The sequence below is a fragment of the Amblyomma americanum genome, chromosome 4 (genome assembly GCF_052857255.1).
Source record: "Amblyomma americanum isolate KBUSLIRL-KWMA chromosome 4, ASM5285725v1, whole genome shotgun sequence".
Taxonomy (NCBI): Eukaryota; Metazoa; Arthropoda; class Arachnida; order Ixodida; family Ixodidae; genus Amblyomma; species Amblyomma americanum.
Window position 1 is genome coordinate 115,710,505 of NC_135500.1, and position 22,386 is coordinate 115,732,890.

Consider the following 22,386-nt stretch of genomic DNA (forward strand, 5'->3'; position numbering starts at 1 on the left):
CACCTGATGACCCGCTCGAATTATTTGTCTGGTTTTTCAGAACACAACTGGCAATACTCCATTTCAATGAGAATGCCAGCAAAGGACAGGCCACCACAGCCGAAGGACTGTCCAGATGGAAAATAAAGCACCCAAAAGCAAGGAAGGGTACAGCCGTTGCTTGTCCCGTGAAAGCGGAGCCTACATATGGTAAGCAGTTTACTTAGCATTACAAAAACAATTTTTTGTAAACTCTTTAAGGTCCAAGACCTCAAAGGGATACAAAACAAAATGTGGGCTAAGAAAACAAAAACAGAAGTAACTAAAGTGTAACTTCTAATATCGGCAACAAATTCTTTTCTTTAATATTTGAATCTATATGCTCCAAACCATTGTGAAGCCATATTATCAAGCACAGTGTGCCTAAGGATATCCATCATATATGGGCATGACTGCTCTAAGCCACCTGGTGGTGTCAGTGCAACACAATATCGTGGGTTGATGCAGCCTGGGACCAGACAACCACCAATGACAGCAAACTTGAAAATGGCCATTAGCCACGCTACTATATAGAGTACATTACAGGCCTCGCTTTATGTATATACATTAAAATTTTACTACAATCTTTCACACGTGTACCAGCATCTAACTTTCAACTTTGTATTTAGAATATAGGCTTGGCCAGCATTTTGGTGGCATATTCATCCAACCAATCAAAGTACAACATTTGTCCGTAACGTTTTGAGACTGATTTATTTTCTTCTCTAGAAATGATTCCTGAAAGGAAATGTTGGTGTGTATGTGCCATCTTTCCAAGCTAACCTGAGCAATTTACATGTAGGAAAATACGTTGTCACTGGTCGTCTGTGCATTCTACTGTGACGAAATGTGGAGATGGACGTCCACCTCGAACAGCGTGCAAACATTAAATTCTGAGTGAAGCTTGGCACGACAGCCACACAGACATATGAGCTCCTTCGTGACGTTTACAGCAACTAGACATTTTCACGGGCGCAAGTTTTCGAGTGGCACAAGAGGTTCATTTCGGGGAGAACATCGGTGGAAGACAACACAAGGCAGGGACGCCCTTCAACCTCACGGACTGAAAACAACGTGGCTCGGATCAGGGAAATCGTACCGCGATGACGGAAGGCTGCACACTGCTCTCAGCGTGATAAAATTTCTTGCTAAGCACAGCATTACTGTACTTCCCCATCTGCCATACTCGCCTGGCCTCTCTCCATGCGATTTTTACCTGTTGCCTCCTGTGAAGAGAGCCCTAAAAGGTAACTGAATTAGGAGCGTGGAGGCCATTCAAGACGCCACGACAAAGGAGCTGACAGCCCTGCCAAAAGAGGCATTTTCCAACTGTTTCCAAGACCTCAAGAAGCATTGGGAGCTGTGTATAGACTTCAAGGGAGACTATTCTGAAGGGGTGTTGCACAAATGCTTTCAATGTTAAACGCATTTTTTTTAATGGACTCATTCTCGGAACATTACGGACAAAGGTTGTATTCAATTTCAGCCACCAAGTTCTATTGTAGGCGTTTCCAAGAAAACCTAAAATATGGGTGTGTATGGGCATAAACAAAGCAGTATCTCCTATACCCTCTTTAGTACGCTTCAGCACGCTCTTTTTGTATAACTGGTTAGCGTCAGGAATGTTGGCATTAATAATGCTGATGTTATTATATGCACGCTTGTTGTTTTCCAGATTATGTTGGCCTGCTTCTGAAGGAGACAGTCCATTGCTGTGAACAGTGGCCGTCTTTCAAGGCAGCTTTTGCGGAAAACCTTTCGACTGCCCCACCCCCCATGAGTCGCTCTTTCCCGAGGCCCTCTAAGAATGAACTCGTGGCAGCAAGAAGGTCTAGGTTTGCCAGTAGCATGGGGAGCACCACTGTCTAGTACAGGTGCGTATTCCCTAAAATTTCGAAATCAGTGTTGAAGGATAGGCCCATTACTTTCAAAACAAGTTGTAGTCTGGTCGCATGTTAATACGCATGAATTTATGCAGGGCGTGTTGCTGGGCTAGTTGTTTTTTGATCAGACATCGTGGATTCACAACGCTTGCATACGAGGACACAGAGCGGACATGCAAAACTGTGCAGCTGTCTGTGTGTCCTCTCTTTGTCCCCGGCTATAAGTGCTGTGATTCCATGATGTCTGCCATGAAGCATGGCAGAGGTTGAAGTGTAGGTCGTCACACACTCAGACAAAAAAAAAGAAATACTCTCCATCTCTCAAAAGCATAGGTTGGGATAGAGTGCGAAAATGCAATCAACCTGTCCCTACCTATGCCTTGTACGCAACATCAGCACATTAAAAATAATAACATGATAACAAAGTGGATGCAGATGAAACTTTATAAAAATATTATTCAGAAATGGATGGATACAAGTATAGGATTTTTAAAAGCAACCCTTTCACAAAAATAATGAACACCTAGGGGGTGCTACTTCTTTCAAATGCTCCCATCTGAAGCGAAACTTTTCTCACTTTGAAGTCTCTTGTCCCAAAGGTGCATTCCCCTCTTCCATACTTTTTGAATTGCATAATACAGTGATGTGCGGTTAATATGGACACTTTTGTTCCCAGAAAAAATTATTTATAATATGAGTGGTCAAAAATAACGAATGAAGGTCAAAACTCAGCTACTCAGCCAGAGTACCCTTGTTCGAACCTGACCGTGGCGGCTGCATTTCGATGGAGGTGAAACACAAAAGGCGTCAGTGTGCTGTGTGATGTCAGTGCACGTTAAAGATCCCCAGGTGGCCAAATTATTCTGGCGCCCGCCACTAAGGCACCTCTTTCTGTCTTTCTTCTGTCAGTTCCTCCTCTAACCGTTCCCTTACTGCATGGTTGGACACCTAGACATGAGACACTGCGCCATTTCCTTTCCCAACAACCAATTTTCGACTGCATATTATACCCAATGAGCAAGGTCCCAGAGGACCAAAGCAATGTCTGCAAAACTGAGACAAAATGTATCTTTTTTTGCTTTTGGTTTCCAAATAAGCTGTCCATAGTCTACGCAGAGAGTTTATATATCACCAAGGCAGAATGGAATGGGAGGGGATCAGTCCTTGAAAATTGTCCTTATAGCAAGGTGTCCATGTTAACAAGACATGACTGCAAGTTCACAAGCATTGCTGAACAAACTTCTAGAGCCCTTGTGCATACTGGAAACCAGTGTAACCTTCCGATGGAAATCTCTCCCTTATTTGGCATACAGCACAAGCAGGGAGGACCTTCCGGTGATGTCTGCCCAGGCGTCCCCAAAGCCAGTGTGCAAGCTGGCTGTAGCTGATGTAGCGGTACCTCCTGTTGACAAGAGAAAAACAAGAGTCACTATTTTTTTCAGCATAGCAAAATGAAAGTTCAGTTTCAGGCTTTTACAATGCTGAAAGCTAATCATGTTATCAGTGTCTGTACAGTTAGTTCCAACGTCATTGTTTGCAAGTTAAATCATGTGATTGTCACTGTGTGTTCTTCCTGGCAGCATTGTGAACTCTGAATTCTATTGCAACATTTTGAAGTTACTGACAGAGAATGGTAGACAACAAAAATGCAACAGTGGCATGACCCCAATTTCGTGGCAGCATTGAAACTTTTTATTCATGGTGCCACGGTTCTCCACAGGCAGCACAGGCAAATGTTGCTGAACTACTATATTGGCGCGTGCTCATGGGAGCGCGCCGACGATGAAGACGAAGCGTGCGTATGCCGGTGGACAAAGACGAAGTGTGTGTGTGGTTCGGACAGCCATCTTGTGAGTTCCCTGCTGTGCGCTGGACTTCGCTGAGACTGTGATCTGTGCCGGTCCTGTCTTCGTTACAATATTCATACGAAGTTGCGAGAGCAGGAAAGCATTTATTTACAAGGCCAAAGCGGGGATTGGGCACGTCACTGAACAGTCAGTGGCGAGCACCATAGCTCATTTTTGCGCCCACCGAGTCTGTCGTCATTTTCTCACTGCACTATAGCGCGGCTTAGCATTTCGCCCCAGGTCAGTTGAAGCTTGTCGTCAAGCAATTTAGACAGCATTGTGATGGCAGCATTTGAGGGAGGCTATGTGAGTCCATTCGGCCATTCGGCCTTAGACACGCACCAAGGCTTCTGTCTGATGGGCAGAGCAGTACCAGTGTTAATCTATAGTGTTGCATGCCATAAATTGGCAGCGCAGAGGAAGTGGCTGGCTGAGCAAAATCAAACACTGACACATACTGGCTAAGAACAGCCTGTAATGCAAGCAGTTAGGACGACAAAAGCGACTTGTTAATCATGCGATCGATATTGACGGTGAAGTCTGTGGCTCGACTGGAATGCTCACACTTAGATATGGATCTGATAGTATGAATGTCATAAGCATCAAATCAAGCGAGTTTAAGCCCCAACAGGATCAGAACAGGTTCTGATGAGGCATTCACTGTCCACACTTGTGCGCAACCGTCATCTACGATAAGAACGACCTGTGGCACGAGAACATTCTGTTTCGCAGTGTTGTTCACATCTGGCTCAAAAAGCAAGGCTCAAAGCACTTTTTGTGCGGTGTTCAATGCAAAGTTTTTTGTGTAATTAAATAATTCTGTTTGATTTTGTGATACCACCTCTTCTGTCACGCTGGTCAGCCCTACCACTTTACAACTTTAGAGCTGGTGGGTGGAGCTGCGGAACAGCTGGGAGTTTCAAAGAGGTATGCCTTGCACCGTCAGCACATGCAAGATGCCAGTGTCGACACGTTTAAGACAACTTTACTGTGTGACTGCTGAAGATGCGGATTTTATACACCATGCTGTGGCACAAGCATCCACACATTAGTAGAAGTGATGATGGATGCAATGAAGTCTATCAGCAAATTCTTTTTAATTGAAACAATTTGTATGGCACACTATAGAATGTTACCACCTAATGCACGTTGCCAAAAAATGATGGCAATGAGGACAGCGTTGGAATGGTGATTGTTCTGGCAGTGAGTGGGGCTAGGTTACTTTGCTATGAAATTCCATTTTGTACAGTCTCCTGCGAAATAAAGGATTGATTGTTTTGTACTGATTTTACTGCAGTTCTCACAATCCTTTCCATTGCAATCGGCTTCTCTAGTGCTGCACCTGTTAAAGATGTAAACTCAGCCAATAAAACAGAAATGTGTCTGGCCAGCATCCTTACAACTATGTGCATGATCTTCAACTGCATTATCCAAGTTCACACATGCCAGAAGACACATCTCATCTGCTTGCACGTTTACTCGAGAATATTTTACCGCCTGAGTAGCAAAACATCGTGATCGTCCACGCATATGAAAAAAGACCACCGATGTTGTGTTCGCACTCGCGTGCCGCGATGTGTATACACACCGTGGCACCTAGTGCAAACACATCGGCGCATTTACGCATTTTCCTAGGGAGCGATGTCATCCCAGAAGTTATCGCTAGGTTGAAGTCTTTGATGAGCACTGGCTCCCCGTTTGATTACAGCGCTTCGCATGTGAGAAAAGAGCAAAAAAAGGCGGTCGCTTGTTCATGCTGCGTCTCCCTTTGAGCATTGTTCTTACCCTGTGTGCTCGACGCGTAGCCCATGATCCAAAAGCATTTGCAGTGCCACCGTAAGCACCACCTCGTCGAGGCACAGGGTGTAAAAGTGGGGGTGCTCCGTGATGCACCCGGACGGCTGCTTCACAGTCGCTGCAGGGATCTCGCGGCAGCAGGTGCTCTCGAGTGCAGTGGGCATCGACACGCACCGCCCGCAGAAACACCTATTCGAATGCTTCAGTTAGCGATTGCACTCTCTCGAAAACTGCTCAACGTAAGCAACAAGATTCGGACATACCAGTGTGTATTCCCGACACGACCAGGTTCAGGAGGCTCACGGTCGGGGCTTCCGAAAGTAGCGGTTGTGCCGCGGGCTACGACCGCTAGTTGCTGGCCGCACGCTCCGTCTTCGCAGCCATTGTCACTGCCACCGCTGTCGTCCTCTGACGACGGCTGATCTGGCACCCGCAAAGGTGTGTCGCCGTACGGCTCAAACCCCAACAGCCGACTCCTTTCCAGCAAGCGACGCTGCAGCTCGGGAAGATCGGCCATTTTTAAATAACCTTCTGCGCGTGATGCAGCGTGACGTCATTTTGACGCCACTTTTGAGTACATATAGTGCTCTGACCTCGGTCAACTATGGGCCAGCAGGCCTCGCTAAGCCGCCATGTTGTGTCGGCGACAGAAGCCTCGGATTGGCTACTTATGATGACGTTTCCTGCAGAGTTGAGGAGGACGCGTGCCGGGAAATCGAAATTAACTTTTTTTCGCTATTCGATCAACCCGGACGATGAAACGAATCACTGTACGCTATAGAATGAAGGGTCAGAATTCCAAATATACACGTCGTCCAAAATTTTCGGAAAACACTTCACGACCCCTTTAAGCCACTAGTATGAGAGACTCGCGAGCTAAGGTATCGCCCGATGAGTGACACACCACGAGCAGCAGACAGCCCAGTTTATTGCGGTATAACAGAACAGCACAGTAATAAGTAAAAAAAACAACGTGGCAGCAATTACACAAGCGGAAAAACTCAGTAGTGTCTGAGATCCGCAGCGGAGGGCTGGGTTTTGAAATCCACGCTCAGATGAGACAATCCGCTCCAACGAATTACGCGACGGCACTCGAGCTTCCACACTACGCAATTGGCTGGGAAGGACACCGCTTCCTCCGAACGCCGATGGCCTGACCCCACACTTCGTCATTGTGCTGCTGGCGAAACACTTGTATGACATGCGCCATTTTCTTGCACTCGGATGCATCCGTTCACACCTGAAAGACACCGATGACGCGCGCTCGGCACGCGCAGCCTGTTGCAGTGAGCTATGGGGCGCCGTGGGACCCGCTATATACAGTGCCGCGAATATTTGCAGTGTTTTTGCGTTCTTCAAATCTGCCGCCACACCACTTTATCACTTTGTTTGCGACGCAAGACGCGACTAGATTTATCTAGATTGATCGCAGCCAGGCAGAGCTGATTCTACGTTGTTCCGGAATGTTCTAGTAACTTTGCACGCTTTATCTCGAAAGTTCGCTATCAGCTTTAAATTGAGCACGGCCGACAGCGGCGAGCATTCAGTTCGACGACCGCCGAGCACGCTTGTCGCTTCGCCGCGGCCGAGTTATTCAGTCCATTGTGGGCACAAGTCAGCCCAATAAAAAGTTTTCTTTTAGAATACATTTTGCCCGTCTTCATCGCTCCTTCGACTGCCGTCACCACTACGTGACAATAGTAATGCAGCAGCTAGTGCATCTGAAAGAAGGACTTTCAGCCATCGGCGTCTACTGAGTGTCATAACGTCGTGGTTTATCCTTTTGCCTACTAGGGTTACATTGATGGTAGCAGACAGGCGCAAGAAAGTCAGTTGTGACATCAACTCAGTCCTCTCGACGGCTTTGCTGGAGGGCCTCTTTTGAAATGCATTCACCGCTGCATTCTTGAGTTATATTCCACTGCAGTGCTGCTAAACGACGAGTTTTTCGCCATAATTTTCACGGCGAGAGGTCTTCATGGGCCGCCTTTTAAAGGGACACGTAGTAGTAACCTCACTGAAGAAGTATAACTGCTTTCCCTCTGGTGTCGGAAAGCTGCGGAGGTGAGATGGAAGGTTGGAGGGGAAGTAATCTCGCCGCGCACAGTGAAATCGGCTCTCTAAACAAGCCCGAGTGAGAGAAAGAAAAATAGCAGCTGGGAGGAGAGGGAGAGGTTGCGCATCCTAGGTTCTAGCAGAGATGGCGTTCGCAAATGCAACGCTAAGCTGCTAGAACCCACAGAACGTGCACTTGCACAGCGAAGCTCGCGCTGAGTATAGCTCACTACACGGCTATGTATAGAGAATAATGTTGATTGTGATACAAAGAGGTTTCAGCCAATCTCCCCCAGTATATTGCACTAATGTGATCCATCATAGGACACTGAGTAATGAAGCAATTGTACTATCAATTCTTCGCTTCTTAGTCCGGGAACCATTTTTTTAGGCAATTAGACAAGTTTAACTTTTGAGACAGCACTTGTGTTTGTGTCAGAACTGAGTTTTATTTTTACCGTGTCCTGGGCTGTTAAGTTTATTTTCCCCACTTGATTAGGCTCAAGCCTCCACTCTTTTACTTAGCACACACTCGCTGCTTGCGTTTACAAGTGCTCGTGAGATTCTATTCCAAAACCATTCTTACAGAAACTCTCCTGCGATTAATCGCAGTTTCCTCCAGGGAGCTTACCGGCGAGTCCCGGTACCCGAGAAGAAAACGAAAGAGTGTCAAGCCCATGGACTCCCAGGAGAACTCCGACGAACAATACCTGTGTGAGCTGTCCAAAAAAATCCTGTCCCTACCTTCCTTAGGAAACTTGCGCACGGCGTAAATAAGTTTACTGGTCGTCTTACGTTCCTTAGCAGCATTTGGAAAACTATTTTATGCTGTCCATGTCTCACGCTTTGAAGGAGCCCGTTGAAGAGTGCCTTTCAAATGATGACCAAATGAGGCCTAGGCACCTATAGACACACATATTTCATGTGTATGTAAACTACTCGCTATTTCTGTGCTTCTTCCTGACTTAATCCAGCGAGCATTACATAAAAAATGCCCGCCTTCTCGTTGCGCCTTCTGCGAAACCCCGGCCTGGACACTCTGCTCGCAGTTTGCGACGACTGCGGGAGCACCCCGGCGACTGCCCTCTACACGGACCGCTGACACACATCCAGGACACCGAGGTGAGTGCGAAGCACGTGCATGCTAAGAGTGAAACGCTGCCTTGGAGTCCCATTCGTATCTGGCTATTCTCAGTCCGCACAGACCGAGCCGACGCAAAACAAGACAGGCAATGTCCCGAGTGGAGAGGGCAGTCCTTGATTCCAGAATTTACTTTCACTTGGCATAGCATGCATCCATAACGGGAACTGTCCACTTCCGGTTCCTATCCGGTCACCGTATCTCTGTGTCTTACCCGACCCACAGGGCGGCACATCGCTCATGAGTACACTTACATCGCCTCACTCACTCACTCTCACACCTGTGAGTGTGAGTGTCAGTGACTGGTTGGGAGTGGGATCGTATTTGCGTGTGAGTGCGAGTGGGGGGATATGGGTGTGAGTGATTGGGTGTGAGTGTGAGTACTGATGAGTGGTGAATAAACATGAGTGAGGAATGGATGTGATCTGACGTGAATGAGTGTGAGTGGTCGTGGGTGGATGTGAGTGGCTTGTGGACGCGACAGCGAAGTTTTTGCGTGTGTTTCGCGATGAAGGTATCCGCTATTCATGTTCTTGAAAGCTGAGGGAAGCAAATATTGATTGCCGAGGGCGCCTCGAGAGCCATAAGGCACCAAGCCGGTGTTTTTGGACGACCGCAGCAGGGCACATCGCTGGCGTAGGAGCGGCAGTCTTTCGTTATTGTTCGCCTTACTAATTCACTGTTGGCATGGGCGCACGCCCTTCGTGGGTGCAATGAGTCGCTACGAGTTGTGTCCGATCCTTCGATCGAACTTCGCCTTGCCACTGCTAGAAAGATAGATGTCCCTTCTCAGCCCTCCTACACGGTTTGAGCTCACATACGAAGGGTTTCAATGCGTGCTGCTCAAAAACGACGGGCAAATGAGCTGCAATAACTAGCGTAAGTTGGTATCTCGAGTACTGGAGTGGACGCTTAGGTTTTTAGCGCGAGAGCGTTAAGGAGCTCTTGTCTCAGAAAATCTGGCGTTGTGACTGACTGTGAGCAGCAAAAAAAAAAAAAAACACGAATCCCGAAAAAAGCAACCTAAGATGCTGGTGGGCCACCTTGGTCACGTGATCTTGTATTGTCATCACAATTTCCCACCGGATTGTGAGCAAAGTGAATGTCCTGTCAGGTGGCAGTCGACCTGATTGGTCACTCGGGAAGAGAAACCTGGGTTGCGCAAAGACGACCGGTGGCAGCAGCTGCCATCCCAGTGCTGTTGCGCATCGCTTAACCACTGCACCACTGGACCCGGAGTTCTATGAATGTATTGAAGAGAATGACCAATTGTGCATACATTGAATTAAGTCATGATGCTATCACGTCATATTCTTGGGAGAGCTTAAGTGTCCCCTACAATTTTTTCTGTGCACTGGTGTGGGCATTGTAGAGGTCTGCTCTGGCCGTAATTTTTTTATTGAACTGGGCCCACGTGAAGAACCTGACGCATTTGGCACGGCTCTTGAACTGCACAAGCTCGGCTCAAGCTCGAAATGGCGCGAAAAGCAAGCGCTCTTTTTGGCAACGCCAGTGGTTCTTCTTGTTCCTATCGTTTACTTGAAGGAGCCTATCATCGCAAATCATGCATATATTTTTTTCATTTTTTGTATTCATAACATCAGACATGGTAATGTTTTGACGCCAAGGAGATAGCTGAAGTGGTAATATTTAATGCCTTAATCTGCTCAATAACTCATTTTTTTGTGGCGATGGTGACGAAACGTTGCGGCGATTCTCTTCAGTGGATATGACGTGGGAGCCAAATTGTCCGCACCCATTTCCATTAGCTGCACGTAGAGTTATAACATACTTATTCTACACTCGGGAAAGGGATCGAAAATATAACGTCTCTGAGTGTTGTCTTTTCGCTTTTGAAAAAGAAAGCTACAGAAAAAAAGTCAATAGAAGCAAATGGACGTTGCTCGAAGAGTGGGAAGGAGCTGAGGATAAAGCTCCCCACAATCTCCGCATAGTCCAAAAAGCCCTGCTTTTAAGGTCATGAAAAGGCTGTCGTCAGGATCAATGTACGTGGAAATACGCCGCTGGCGATTTGGGCTGCTGGAGGCTGCCCTGAAAATCCAAAACGTTATACAAGCTTTTGCTGCATCTGTGCAAGGTGTGGTTCTGTTTTGCAGCGCCCAATCATCAGCACCAGTTATATTTCTTCATACGCTCTTTCTGTCTATCGACACATGGGAAGAGCTTCCCAGAGAAGCATCGGGTTACAGGTTGAAATTCATTCGTTCACATCATCGTTCGAATAAAAAATTCGTCCTACACCCTTCTACGTGGTTAAATACACAATGTGCTTCAAAAGGGTCAGGTTCAGCACTGGGGCTGAGACGCCCGTCCTCCGGCAATGTTCTTTCTTGCCATCGGAGATGGCGGCATATCGACATCAGATACATGGTCTCGCCACATAGGTGACACCATCGCACAGCTGGTCATCAGCTGCGCGTTCTCCATATCAGCTGCAGTCTCCACCAAAGTCGGACGCGAACCTCCGCGTATCGCACCGACGCAAGGACCTCAGCGCTGGAGTCATCAGTTTCTGCCAAATGGGGCAACCCGAAAGTAGCACAACCGCCATGCCGGCGGCCTTCACGCTTGAGGCTCGATCCACACTCCCTCCCGGTATAGACCTCCTGCATGTTTGTAAACAAACGAGGTGGCGCTGCAGTCGCTAGCGGGCTCGTGGTAGGCAAAAAGCTGGGAAGTGGCGTTGCGGAGAGGTGTTGAGCGCGGGTTTTCAAGGCTTCTAGGCGCGTTTTCAGTTTCTGCGAAACACAGCAATGGTTGATGTTTTCAGCTTAGTAATTTTTTGAAGTACACTAGCTCGCGTTGGCCACGTGCGGCGTATTCAGAGAAACAGTTCGCCACTGTGTATCTTATATATGGTATATATGGTATAGAAAGCGTTTCTGCCGTTGATTTCTACGCTAGGCATTGAATAAAATAGGAAGTTTTTGACACTCTGCTCTAGCCAGAATGATTTTACTTCGGGACAGTAGTGAGTGGATGTGCTGGCGTTCTTTCGGCGGAGCAGACTTGCGCTCACCGTCTGCTGACATACGTAGGTGTCGTGCTGTGCGAAAAGTGGGGACAGCGTCGTGTCCCCATTCTGCTATAGCTGTCCCGCTTAAGCGCTGTTTTTATCCGCAGGATCACGCACCAGCCAGGCCGACTTCTCCCCTTGTTAAAGTGGTCGATTTGGTGCAAATTTTTTATTTCTGGAATTATTTTCTTTCTTAGCCCTGGGGTCTTCTGTTTCGTGACGAAAAATTATAGCAAAATATTCAGTAGAAATTTTTGAAGTACGCTTTCGAGATGCGTGGTCGTCCAAAATTGTGAGGTAATTTCTTTGAGTTAGGAGCCGCATTTCTTTGACCAAAGCGCAAGCGAAAAGGCTAGAAGTTAAGGTTCGTTTTCTGGCCTTTCACATTTTCTGCGATTGGCATCACTCACACCTTCGTAATTTCGTAATGCATGAAAAAAATAATGATTCTATTTGTCGCAAACGATTCCTGAGACGTTGAGGAGAGTAATTTATCTCTCGATATTTTTTCCCTACACGTGCAGTATTATGTTCGTAACTTTTGTAACAAACGTTTTCACGTAACTGTGCATGCATAAGTACATGATCATCTAAAAAAGGAAGTAATAGCGTCATATGCCGAACAGGGCTTTGTATACATGCTGGCATAAAAAATTTGCGCACTTTCTACTCAATTATTTAAGACCTTGAGGTGACTTGACGAGGATGTTAATTATAATTACCCAAGAACTGCACCAGGTATAGCGAAAAATAAAGGCATTACTGTAACTAGCGTAGAAATTTCATATTTGCACCAAATTTAGTTTCATATCGCGTGCATAAATAACGAAAACACTTTTCAGTGCCATGCCCCCTCTCAATTTCGATACGTCTGTTAGTAGCACGCCTGCGGTTCTTCTTTCCAAACAAGCTTCGCGGTCATGGACTGCATCATGAAACATGACACATGCATGATGCAATGAAAAAGCATGTGGCTTTTAGCACACTTAAGGTGCGCTATTCTAAGCACGCCAACGTGACCGCGCATGAACTTACCAGACTTCTTTCTACTCGAATCAAATAATTACGTCTGTCATATTAGGAAACACTTTCAAGTAAATATCAAATGCCATGAAACGTGCCATTAAAACATGCTGTGCTATTAACAAAAGAAAGCGTTCCTTGGGGGCGAGTGAACCTGCCGGCTGGGGCCCCGTGCACACCGGCTCAAGGTGATAAATGCGTGCGCAGCTACATACGTGCTTTTTTCCCTTGCGCAGTTATAATCGTACTATGCTGATGTTCAGGTGAATGGACGCAGTAACTTACATGCTATTAAGAACATTCAGTGGCAGTGCCGATCGACTCCCAAACTTCGCGCTTTAGTACCGCGGCCCATTCCCCGTTAGCCAGTTTACTAATGCGGTATTTATCGCGAGAAGCCTATCGGGGCTAATTTAAATTTCCTTTTATGCTACTACGTCGATCGAACAGTGACGCAGGTGATCAATGCATGCTGCTTCTACAGTGCGCAGGCATGATGCAGCCGCCGGTAGTTGCAGCAGCTGCGGTAGACACCGGCTGGCGGTAGCTGTTTTGCCTACCATGCGAAAGTCGCTGCTGACATCAGCGCTCGACTACTGATCCGGAGTTCCCGGGTTCGAACCCGACCGCGGCGGCTGCGTTTTTATGGAGGCAAAACGCTAAGGCGCCCGTGTGCTGTGCGATGTCAGTGCACGTTAAAGATCCCCAGGTGGTCGAAATTATGCCGGAGCCCTCCACTACGGCACCTATTTCTCTTTCTTCTTTCACTCCCTCCTTCATTCCTTCCCTTACTGCGCGGTTCAGGTGTCCAACGATATATGAGACAGATACTGAGTCATTTCCTTTCCCCCAAAAAACCAACCAACCAACCATCAGCGCCACCGCATCTTCGTGACGTCGCGGGGTGAAGGAGGTCCATACATGGGGGTGGGGTCACCGAACTGCGCGACAGCAGCGCTAATCCCTTTAGACTCCGGCGAAGACTCGCCAATGTGCACATGCTGTCACCGCGTGCAGATGGCCCGTCACTGCCTCCGAACTCTCCCCCTGCTTCCCTCGGAAGAGCACGTCTCGCCGCCACGTGGGCCACATTCTCTGCTGGCAGGCCATAAGGGCGGTTCACATGCAAGCGATTGAGCGAACTGAGCGACCAGCGGTTCGGTGCAGCGACGCTTTTCGCAAGGTTCCGTTTCACATGCGTCGCTCCACAGCGTTTACTGCCGCTGCGAATCTCATTGTTGCTGGCAAAGATTACGAGCTCGCGGTTTTATTTCGGTGGTTTGCAAACATCAACATGGACAATGTTCGTGCATAATTTTGACAATATCACTCTAATTTTGTTAAGAAATACAGTACTCCTGTTTTTAAATATCAACTACTTCTTATTTTTATGCTGATAATATTTTAAAAAGTTTGTACTAAGTATTTAAGCTACAAGTACTTAAGTATAGAAGTATATAAGTACTCGTATTTAAGTTCGTACGTGCGGTGTTACCGGCGGCGTTGGGAAATTCTGAAGTCATTTGTAAACAGGGACGCTCGTGCAATCGGAGGGCCAGACTGTGGAGCAGACGTGGAGTCGCCCGAAATGGATGTATGCGAAACATTTGACTCGTCGCACACTCATCTCCTCTTGTAGAGGAATACTACCTGCTCAGAAAAAATAAGGCGGTGCTGGAGCTCCCAATGCCACGGCGCTGATGGGTGAGGCCCGTCTGGGAGAACCGCAAGCAAGAGTCTGAGTACTGCACCGTCGTGAGTTCCACGTTGTAGTTTTGCCTGATAGTGGCGCCTTAAACTGCAAAGTTTTCTGTACAGATGCCACTGATTATGAGCGGAGACAGTGAGTACTTCCAGAAACACTATAAGATGTCCCCAAGCAAGTTAGAGAAGCTTCACGCCCTTGTTGAGGGGCCTCTCAAAAAACAATACGTGATACGGGAGCCGACACCATCACGAGCAAGGCTTGCCATGGCATTGAGGTACTAGAAACACGTTTCATTGATGACTCCCTGACCAGTCCCTGCAAGCGGATATTGTTTTTGCGATTCCTTGTGGGTACTTGGCATCAGGAATGCAGATTCAGGATGTTGCCATGGCGTTCCGCGTGGGCATCTGCACAGCGAACGGCATCATATGCGACACCTGCAAGGTGCTGTGGGAAGTCCTCCAGCCGATTTTCCTCAAGGTGCGTTGCAGCTGGAGGGAAATACTCTTTCCGGCGAAGGGAATTTCGATGGGGGGAAATTCTAGTTGCCTGTGTACTGTGCAATGTCAGTGCACGTCTACGAACCCCAGGCGGTTGAAATTTCCGTAGCCCTCAATTGCAGCGTCCTTCATAGCCCGAATCGCTTTGGGACATTAAAACCATGAGATCTTTCAGGCGAAGCCTGCTGTGTTTACTGGGACCTTTTGACTTATGTGTTGCAACCATTTTTGTCATTGCCTCCATCGTTTCCATTGGTGTTTCGTTATTGTGTTCATTTCTCTTTCACATCTCACTGCACCAGTGTGCACCAGTGTGCACCTCGCATTAAACAACAAAAAATTGCTTCTTTTTTCAAAACATTAAAGACTGGTAAATGATAGAAACTTGAAGGCGTGGAATTGTTGTAGCAGCTAGAAACTGACCGCACGCAGTCTTCCCAGTCGAAGGCACGTATGTGAATCCTATAAAGGGAATAGAATGTTTATAACGTGTGGTGTGTGTTCTCTTTAAAATGAACAGTATATTTAATGACTACTGCAGGTTACATGCCTTCCCCCTGCAGTCAAAAAGAAAAAGGAAATTTTACAGGAGCAGTTGCTAGAAGTACTGAAGACATCTGAGTAGTGCATGTTACTGTGCTCGTTTTGTACTACAGAGAAAATGGGCACAAACTGAAGGCAGGGTTAGGAAAAGAAGACCGGATGAGTGCTTCTCACTGCTCCATTGTTTTGCTGCTACTATTTTTAGACTAAAAATGCTTTCATGTTTCTACTTCATTATCACCGCAGATACCAACCACTGTTGACTGGGAGAAGGTTGCCTCTGGATTTAATGAAAAGTGGCATTTTCCCCACTGTGGTGGTGTCATATGGATGGCAATCATAATCAAATTCAGGCCCCACCACATTCAGGCAACCTTTATTTCAACTGTAATGTAATGTACACATTGAATGGTCTTTTATAAATTCATTATTTTTCTGTATATATAAACTCATGTCACTAGAGGGTACGTACTCTATAGTACTGATGGCTGTGGCCGACAGCAATCTCAAGTTTGTCATTACTGACGTTGGTGCTTATGGGAGGCAGAGTGATGGAGGGACCCTTAGCGCATCAAGGATCGGAAAATGCCTTGAGCGTGGCCTCCCCAATCTGCCACTTCCTAAAGTGCTGCCAAGAAGATCAACAGTGGCACCTCAAGTTTTTCTTGGGGACGAGGCATTCCAGCTGCGCCCTGATTTTCTCCGACAATACCCGGGCAGGGGCCTGGTCGAGGCTAAATGAATATTCAGTTACAGGCTAAGCCGTGCAAGGTTTGTTGCAGCACAAAACTGATCTACTGCATGGATTTCATCGCTAGCTTGACGGCAATGAGAGCAGATACTTTTCATCTGTGTCTGCAGTTGACAAAAAATAACAAAGTACTCAGTGATGTTCCATTCTTTCCAGAATGTGCGTTGAAAGCGTTTTCGGCGTTGTGGTGTCTAGGTTCCGTTTCTTCCGCCGCGTTATTAATCTCCATCCGGAAAACGCCGCCTACGTTGTCATGGCTACATGCGTTCTTCACAACTATTTTGTGGAGGATGCCCTGTATATGCCGGCAAACTATTCCGACGTGGAAGATGCCTATGGCAATGTTACTGCAGGCCAGTGACGGGCAGCAGCAGAAGAAGCAGCAGTACTCAATCTTGAGCCACCTGTAGAGCACAACTACGGTCGTTCCGCAGCCGAGACAAGAGACTTATTCAACTCATATTTTATGAGTAGTCAAGGAGCAGTGCCATGGCAGTGGGCATCAGCAGGGCTGGGGCGATGAGGACGATACGTTGCTGACATGTCATCATCATCATCATCATCAGGCTTACTACACCCACTGCAGGGCAAAGGCCTCTCCCATGTCTGTCCAATTAACTCTCTCGTTTGCCAGCTGCGCCCACCCTGTGCCTGCTAACTTCCTAATCTCATCCGCCCACCTAACCTCCTGCCGCCCCATGCTACGCTTGCTTTCTTTTGGGAACGGCTCCGTTACCCTTAAGGACCAGCGGTTATCTAGCCTTCGCATCACATGTCCTGCCCAAGGCCATTTCTTGCTCTTGATTTCGACTAGGCTGTCATTAACACTCGTTTGTTCCCTCACCCACTCTTACCGCTTCCGTTCTCTTCATGTTACACCTATCATTTTACTTTCCGTTGCTCACTTTGTTGTCCCTAACTTAAGCTGAACCATTTTCGTTACTCTCCCCGTTTCTGCCTTGTAGGTGAGTACCAGTGAGATACAGCTGTTGTGCACTTTTCTCTTGAGGGGTATTTGTAACCTGCTATTCATCATCCGAGAGAACCTGCCAAATGCGCTCCACCCCATTCTTATCATTCTAGTTATTTCCCTCTCATTATCCATATCAGCTGTCATATTACCTGCCCAATGTAGACGTCCTTTACCACTTCCAGCACCTCACTGCCAATTGTGAACTGTTGTTCCCTTGCTGGATTATTGAACATTACTATGGTTTTCTGCATGGGAATTTTTTGACCCACCGTTCTCTCCTGCCTGTCTAACTCATGATTTGCAGTTCACGTCCTGAGTGACTCAGTAAAACAAGGTCATCAGTGAAATCAGATTATTTAGGCACTCTCCATTCACCAGCTCTTATCCCCAACTGTTCCCAATTCATGCCGCGGAATACCTCCTGTAAACAGGCGGTGAATAGCATTGGCGAGATCGTGCCTGACTGTCTGACGCCCTTCCTTATTGGAATTTTACTGCTGACTTTATGCAGGACTATGGTAGCTGTGTAGTTTCTATATATGTCCTCCAGTATTTTGACATAAGGCTCTTCTACATCCTGATTACGTAATGTCTGTATGACTGCTGAGATTTCCACTGAGTCAAATGCTTTTTCATAATCGATAAAGGCTATATATAGGTATTGGTCATTTTCTGCGCATTTCTCTATCATCTGATTGATAGTGTGAATATGATCTATTGTGGAATATCTTTAACGAAAGGCTGCCTGGTCATTAAGTTGATTAAAGTTTAAGGTTTCCCTGACTCTATTAGCGATTACGTTAGTAAATACCTTGCAGGCAACGGACAGTAAGCTGATCGGTCTGTCATTTTTTAAGTCCTTGGCGTCTCGTTTCTTTATGATTAAAATAACATTTGCGTTCCTCCAAGCGTCTGGTACGGTCGAGGTCATAAGACATTGCGTATGCGGGGTGGCTAGTTTTTATAGCAGAATCCGTCTTTCAGCAGATCTGCGGTTACCTGATCATCACCAGCTGCTTTTCCCCTTTGCATTGCTCCTAAGGCTTTCTTTATTTCCTCTTTCATTACTGGCGGGACGTGCCACTGCTGTGCGCTACTGTCTCTATCATTAACGTTCTGGTTACATTGGCTACTGTATATATTTGTGTAGAATTCTTGTATGTATATGTGACGTGTATGCTTCTGTAATGTTTATGAGTGTCTGTGGTAGAACAACTGCAGCAAAAGATACAGACATACAAGAATTAACGTTCATTTATTGTTTGCTGATGCACATCCAGGCTAGCAGGATATTCCCCTGGCTGTACAATTCACAAATGTGCATCAACTAAATCTTTAGATGCACAAGCATGTGCGATGGAGTTGCCTCCAATAGTGGCCGTAGGGAGAGCAGAAAATGGCTGTAAGCGTCTATTGGCCTGTGCGCTGCAATTGCAGTTCACACGGCTTGAAGGTCCTTGTCGGCAGCCTCCACTTCCTGCCGCCTTTTCTTCTGTCGTTTGTTTCTCCTATGAGGGGGAACCTCTGTTGCAGTTACTGCTGCATAGGATGGCCCTGCTTCATCGGGAATGCCTTTGACTTAGAACATGCTCCTGTGTAGAATGTACAGGCTGTTAGTTGTTGTCACTTACACATTTAGTTAACATTAGTATCAGTCACAGCTTACCGTCTCGTTTCCATGGAGTCCCTCAAGAGCTCCATCTGCTTTAAATAAGGCCAGGCCATCTTTGCAGTGGCTCCGGATCCACTCTTTTTGCCGTCTTTTTCATCTTTAATTTTTCTGCTGTAGGTGTCTTTAAGATTCTTCCATCGTGCAAAGATATCCTCAACTGTTACTGAAATATGGAGCAGTACAGAGCATAATTTTAAACAAGTAAATTAAGAAACAAACAATGGAAGACATGTGGCCCAAAGTTTAGCATGAACATGTGGAAATTGTCATCCTTTAGCACACAAGAAAATAATTACAGAAAATGTTTACAACACAATTCAGTACGAAAGCATGAGTTTTTTTCTTCTTCTAAAAGGCAGTTTTACTGATTTTGCATGCATGCATGACTGAACTGAGGCACACACATGATGAATTTTCTGTCTTTGTGTTGCGGACACGCACGAGATGATTTTGCGTGGGTAAGACCATGCAGATTAATGCTACGTAGAAAACTAAGATGAGCGGGCAGTGCCGCGGGACGCAGCGCTCGTGCTAGGTACATGCACGCAAGAGACGATTTTACTAGGCTCTGAGCGTCCGGATTAACTTCACGCCTGTGAAGGGTCGGCTCCCGCATTTACAAACGTAGTTGAGAACATGACAATGTGCACGTCGTGCCTTTCACGATTAAAGTGATGGGTACAAAACGATGTTGCTAGTGTGTCGTAAGAAACAAAAGCGTTTGCTCACGGCTGCGTGATGCTGACAATTTTCAAACAGCTTATCTACGCACAATAGCCGGCGCACCAATAAAAAAAACTAGCAGTACGCAGGAATGCGCGGGGACATAAAACAGTTTTTGAGAGGCTGCAGAATCCCGCCAGAGTGACAATGAAAATTTGTTGGCGGCACACTAAAGATATGGCTGACAATCGTCGAGCTCGCCACAAAGCACGCTTTCACTTAACTTTGTCGTCAATTTCTCGAAGTGCGTCCCTCACTTCTTCCCACAAGGACTCCTTGGTTGACTTGAAGTTGTCTCTCACGTCCCATAAGTGGTTGGACACTTCGATGATAAGCGCCGCATTAAAAAGTCCACGCAACGTGTTGCAGTGGATTGGAACCACGTGTAGCAAACAAAGATTGACTTTCCCGCACGAATCCTCTTCCTGTCACGTGGTTTTTGCGCCGCGCAGTCATTGGTCAGAGTGTGGAGCGGTCGCTGCGAAAATTTCCAACCTGTTGGAAACCCTTCGCTCTGGCCGGCCGAGCCGCCGCGAAGGGTCGAACCAGGTTTTTACGTCGCGGCGACAGGATTCGCTGGCATTTTCGCCTGCATGTGAAACGGGCATTACCCTAGAGGGACCATTCGTTACTGAAGTTCTTCCACTGTACCAAGGCTGGCTCGAGGACGCAGCTCATTTCCGGTCCATGCGCGACCTTGCGGCAAGCGTCGAGCGCAACAGCACTGGTCGAGTGGAATAGGCTTCTGAAATTTTTACCTTTGTGTTTTCATTTCTGTATGTTAGTGAAAAAGCTTCTGTTCACGCTCAGATTTCAGCAAATATAGCTGCACTGATATCTGGGCAGCATGAGGAATCCTTCCAACCGGATAATGCGATTTCCGCCAGTAAAGTCGTGCTGTTTGGGAAAGCCTTGTACCACACAATGGCTCAAAAGTTAGCTACTTGCGCATTCTTTTATGAATGACGTTTCCTCGGCGAACGACGAGGCGTTTTACGGTGAGAATAATTACGTGCAGTATTAGCACCCTCTATGCCCATGCAGTTACGCACATGGCCTTCGTACGTACCACCCTTCAACGAGAACACCACACTGGTCTCTAAAGCCCCCTTCAGAAAGGAATTACGTGCAGCGCAGACAACCTAGTGCACGGCAGGCATGTCCACAGATCAGTCCCGTATACCTTCGAATTTCGATGAAGGCGAAATTCTAGAGGCCCGTGTGCTGTGCGATGTCAGTGCACGTTAAAGAAACCCAGGTGGTCGAAATTCCCGGAGACCTTTACTACGGTGTCTCCCATAGCCCGAGCCGCTTTGGGACGTTAAACCCCCATAAACCATTCCCGTATACCTGCTCTAGCTAGACGAAGCACCCCGAAACGGGTTACCACTCCCTTTTGGATCCTTTTTAATCAGGACAAATCTTTACTTGGGCGTAAAGGTGTGAATCTAGGCCTGTTGGTTATCCATCAAAACAGCTTAGCGCAAGAAACGGGACGAGAGAGGACGATTTCGAGCCATTTTCCTTTCCGTGAGGAATTCACTCGATCTTTTCAGAAACTCTCTCCATTTTCCTGCTAAAAGTATTCATAGTCGTGAGTTGCCTCCAATGTGTTCGTACAGACTTGGCCATGTGATTTTAAAGGCTAACAAAATATTGGTACTTAGACACTATCCAAGACCATTGTGAACACAAACTCATTATTGTTAGTTATGCGCTGTCACGGGCGTGCGCAGCGGGGAAAGGGGGCGGAGTTGGGCTCCCCCTGCCCATAATCATTTAATGGGGCGCCGAGTCAGCCCCATGCATTTATTCTGTTAGACCTTGTCCTTCATTGCTTGTAGTGCAGTGTTCTGAGCATGCAGGTTTTTTGAGGACACTGGCGGCCGAGGTCCCGTGAAATTACATTCCAAGAAGTGTTTACTTGCCAGTTCAATTTCAGGCGATCTTTTCAGGTTCTGTTCTGCAGTTAGAAAAAAAAAAGATGAGTCATATTTTCTTTTGCTTAGATATGAGAATTCCTTCGGAAGTAAATTGTTAAATTGATGCCTCAGCGGCTCAGGGACTGATTTCCTCTGCGTGTGTTACACAAGAAAGTATGAACTACTGCTCACTAATATTTTGTATAGCTTGCAATTGCCTCATTCCTCATCTTAGCACTGATTTTGATCCTGAGGCTCCAGGTGAGAGGAAGTTGGGAAAAAGGGGCCGCTGCACTGAAAGTTTTCTCCACCTAATGAAGAACCCTGCGCACGCCTATGGACACCGCTCAAAAACGTGTCGAAGCATCTTAGCTGACGCTAAACACGCACTATTCTTCTTAGCAGCAAGCGCGGGAGCACACGTGCGTAAGATTGGTTCTAGACATGAATATGCATGATAAATGATTACTTCCTTCGAGCATCGAAACGGCAAAAAATGGCTAAAGAACCCGACAGAGCCCCGGATGCTCACGAACACATCTTTGCGAACCAGGATCTGCAAGGGGAGCCACAAGCGTAGTCGGCCGTGAAAGTCAATATTTCATTCCTTCCGTTTTCCGAAAACAAGCAAACAGTGAGTAAACGGGAATGTGAGCGAGTGGACATGAGCGTCAGTAAAGGGTGGTGAGTGTAAATGGTCGTGTGTGTGAGTGGACGTGAGTGTGAATGGTCATGAGTGTGAGTGCGTGGATGTGAGTGTTTGTGGCCTTGAGTGTGATAGAGCCACATCTCA

At 46.9% G+C, this 22,386-nt stretch overlaps 1 protein-coding gene across 1 annotated transcript; it reads right to left on the reverse strand.

Moving 5' to 3' along the window:
- Nucleotides 1-2,327: 2,327 nt before the first annotated feature.
- Nucleotides 2,328-6,386, reverse strand: LOC144128262 (uncharacterized). Its single transcript, XM_077661526.1, has 3 exons — nt 5,809-6,386; nt 5,534-5,734; nt 2,328-3,303 (listed from the first exon to the last, which is right to left on the reverse strand). The coding sequence occupies exons 1-3, from the start codon at nt 6,060-6,062 to the stop codon at nt 3,144-3,146; spliced, it is 615 nt and encodes a 204-aa protein (XP_077517652.1). The 5' UTR covers nt 6,063-6,386; the 3' UTR covers nt 2,328-3,143.
- Between the last annotated feature and the right edge of the window lie 16,000 nt (nt 6,387-22,386).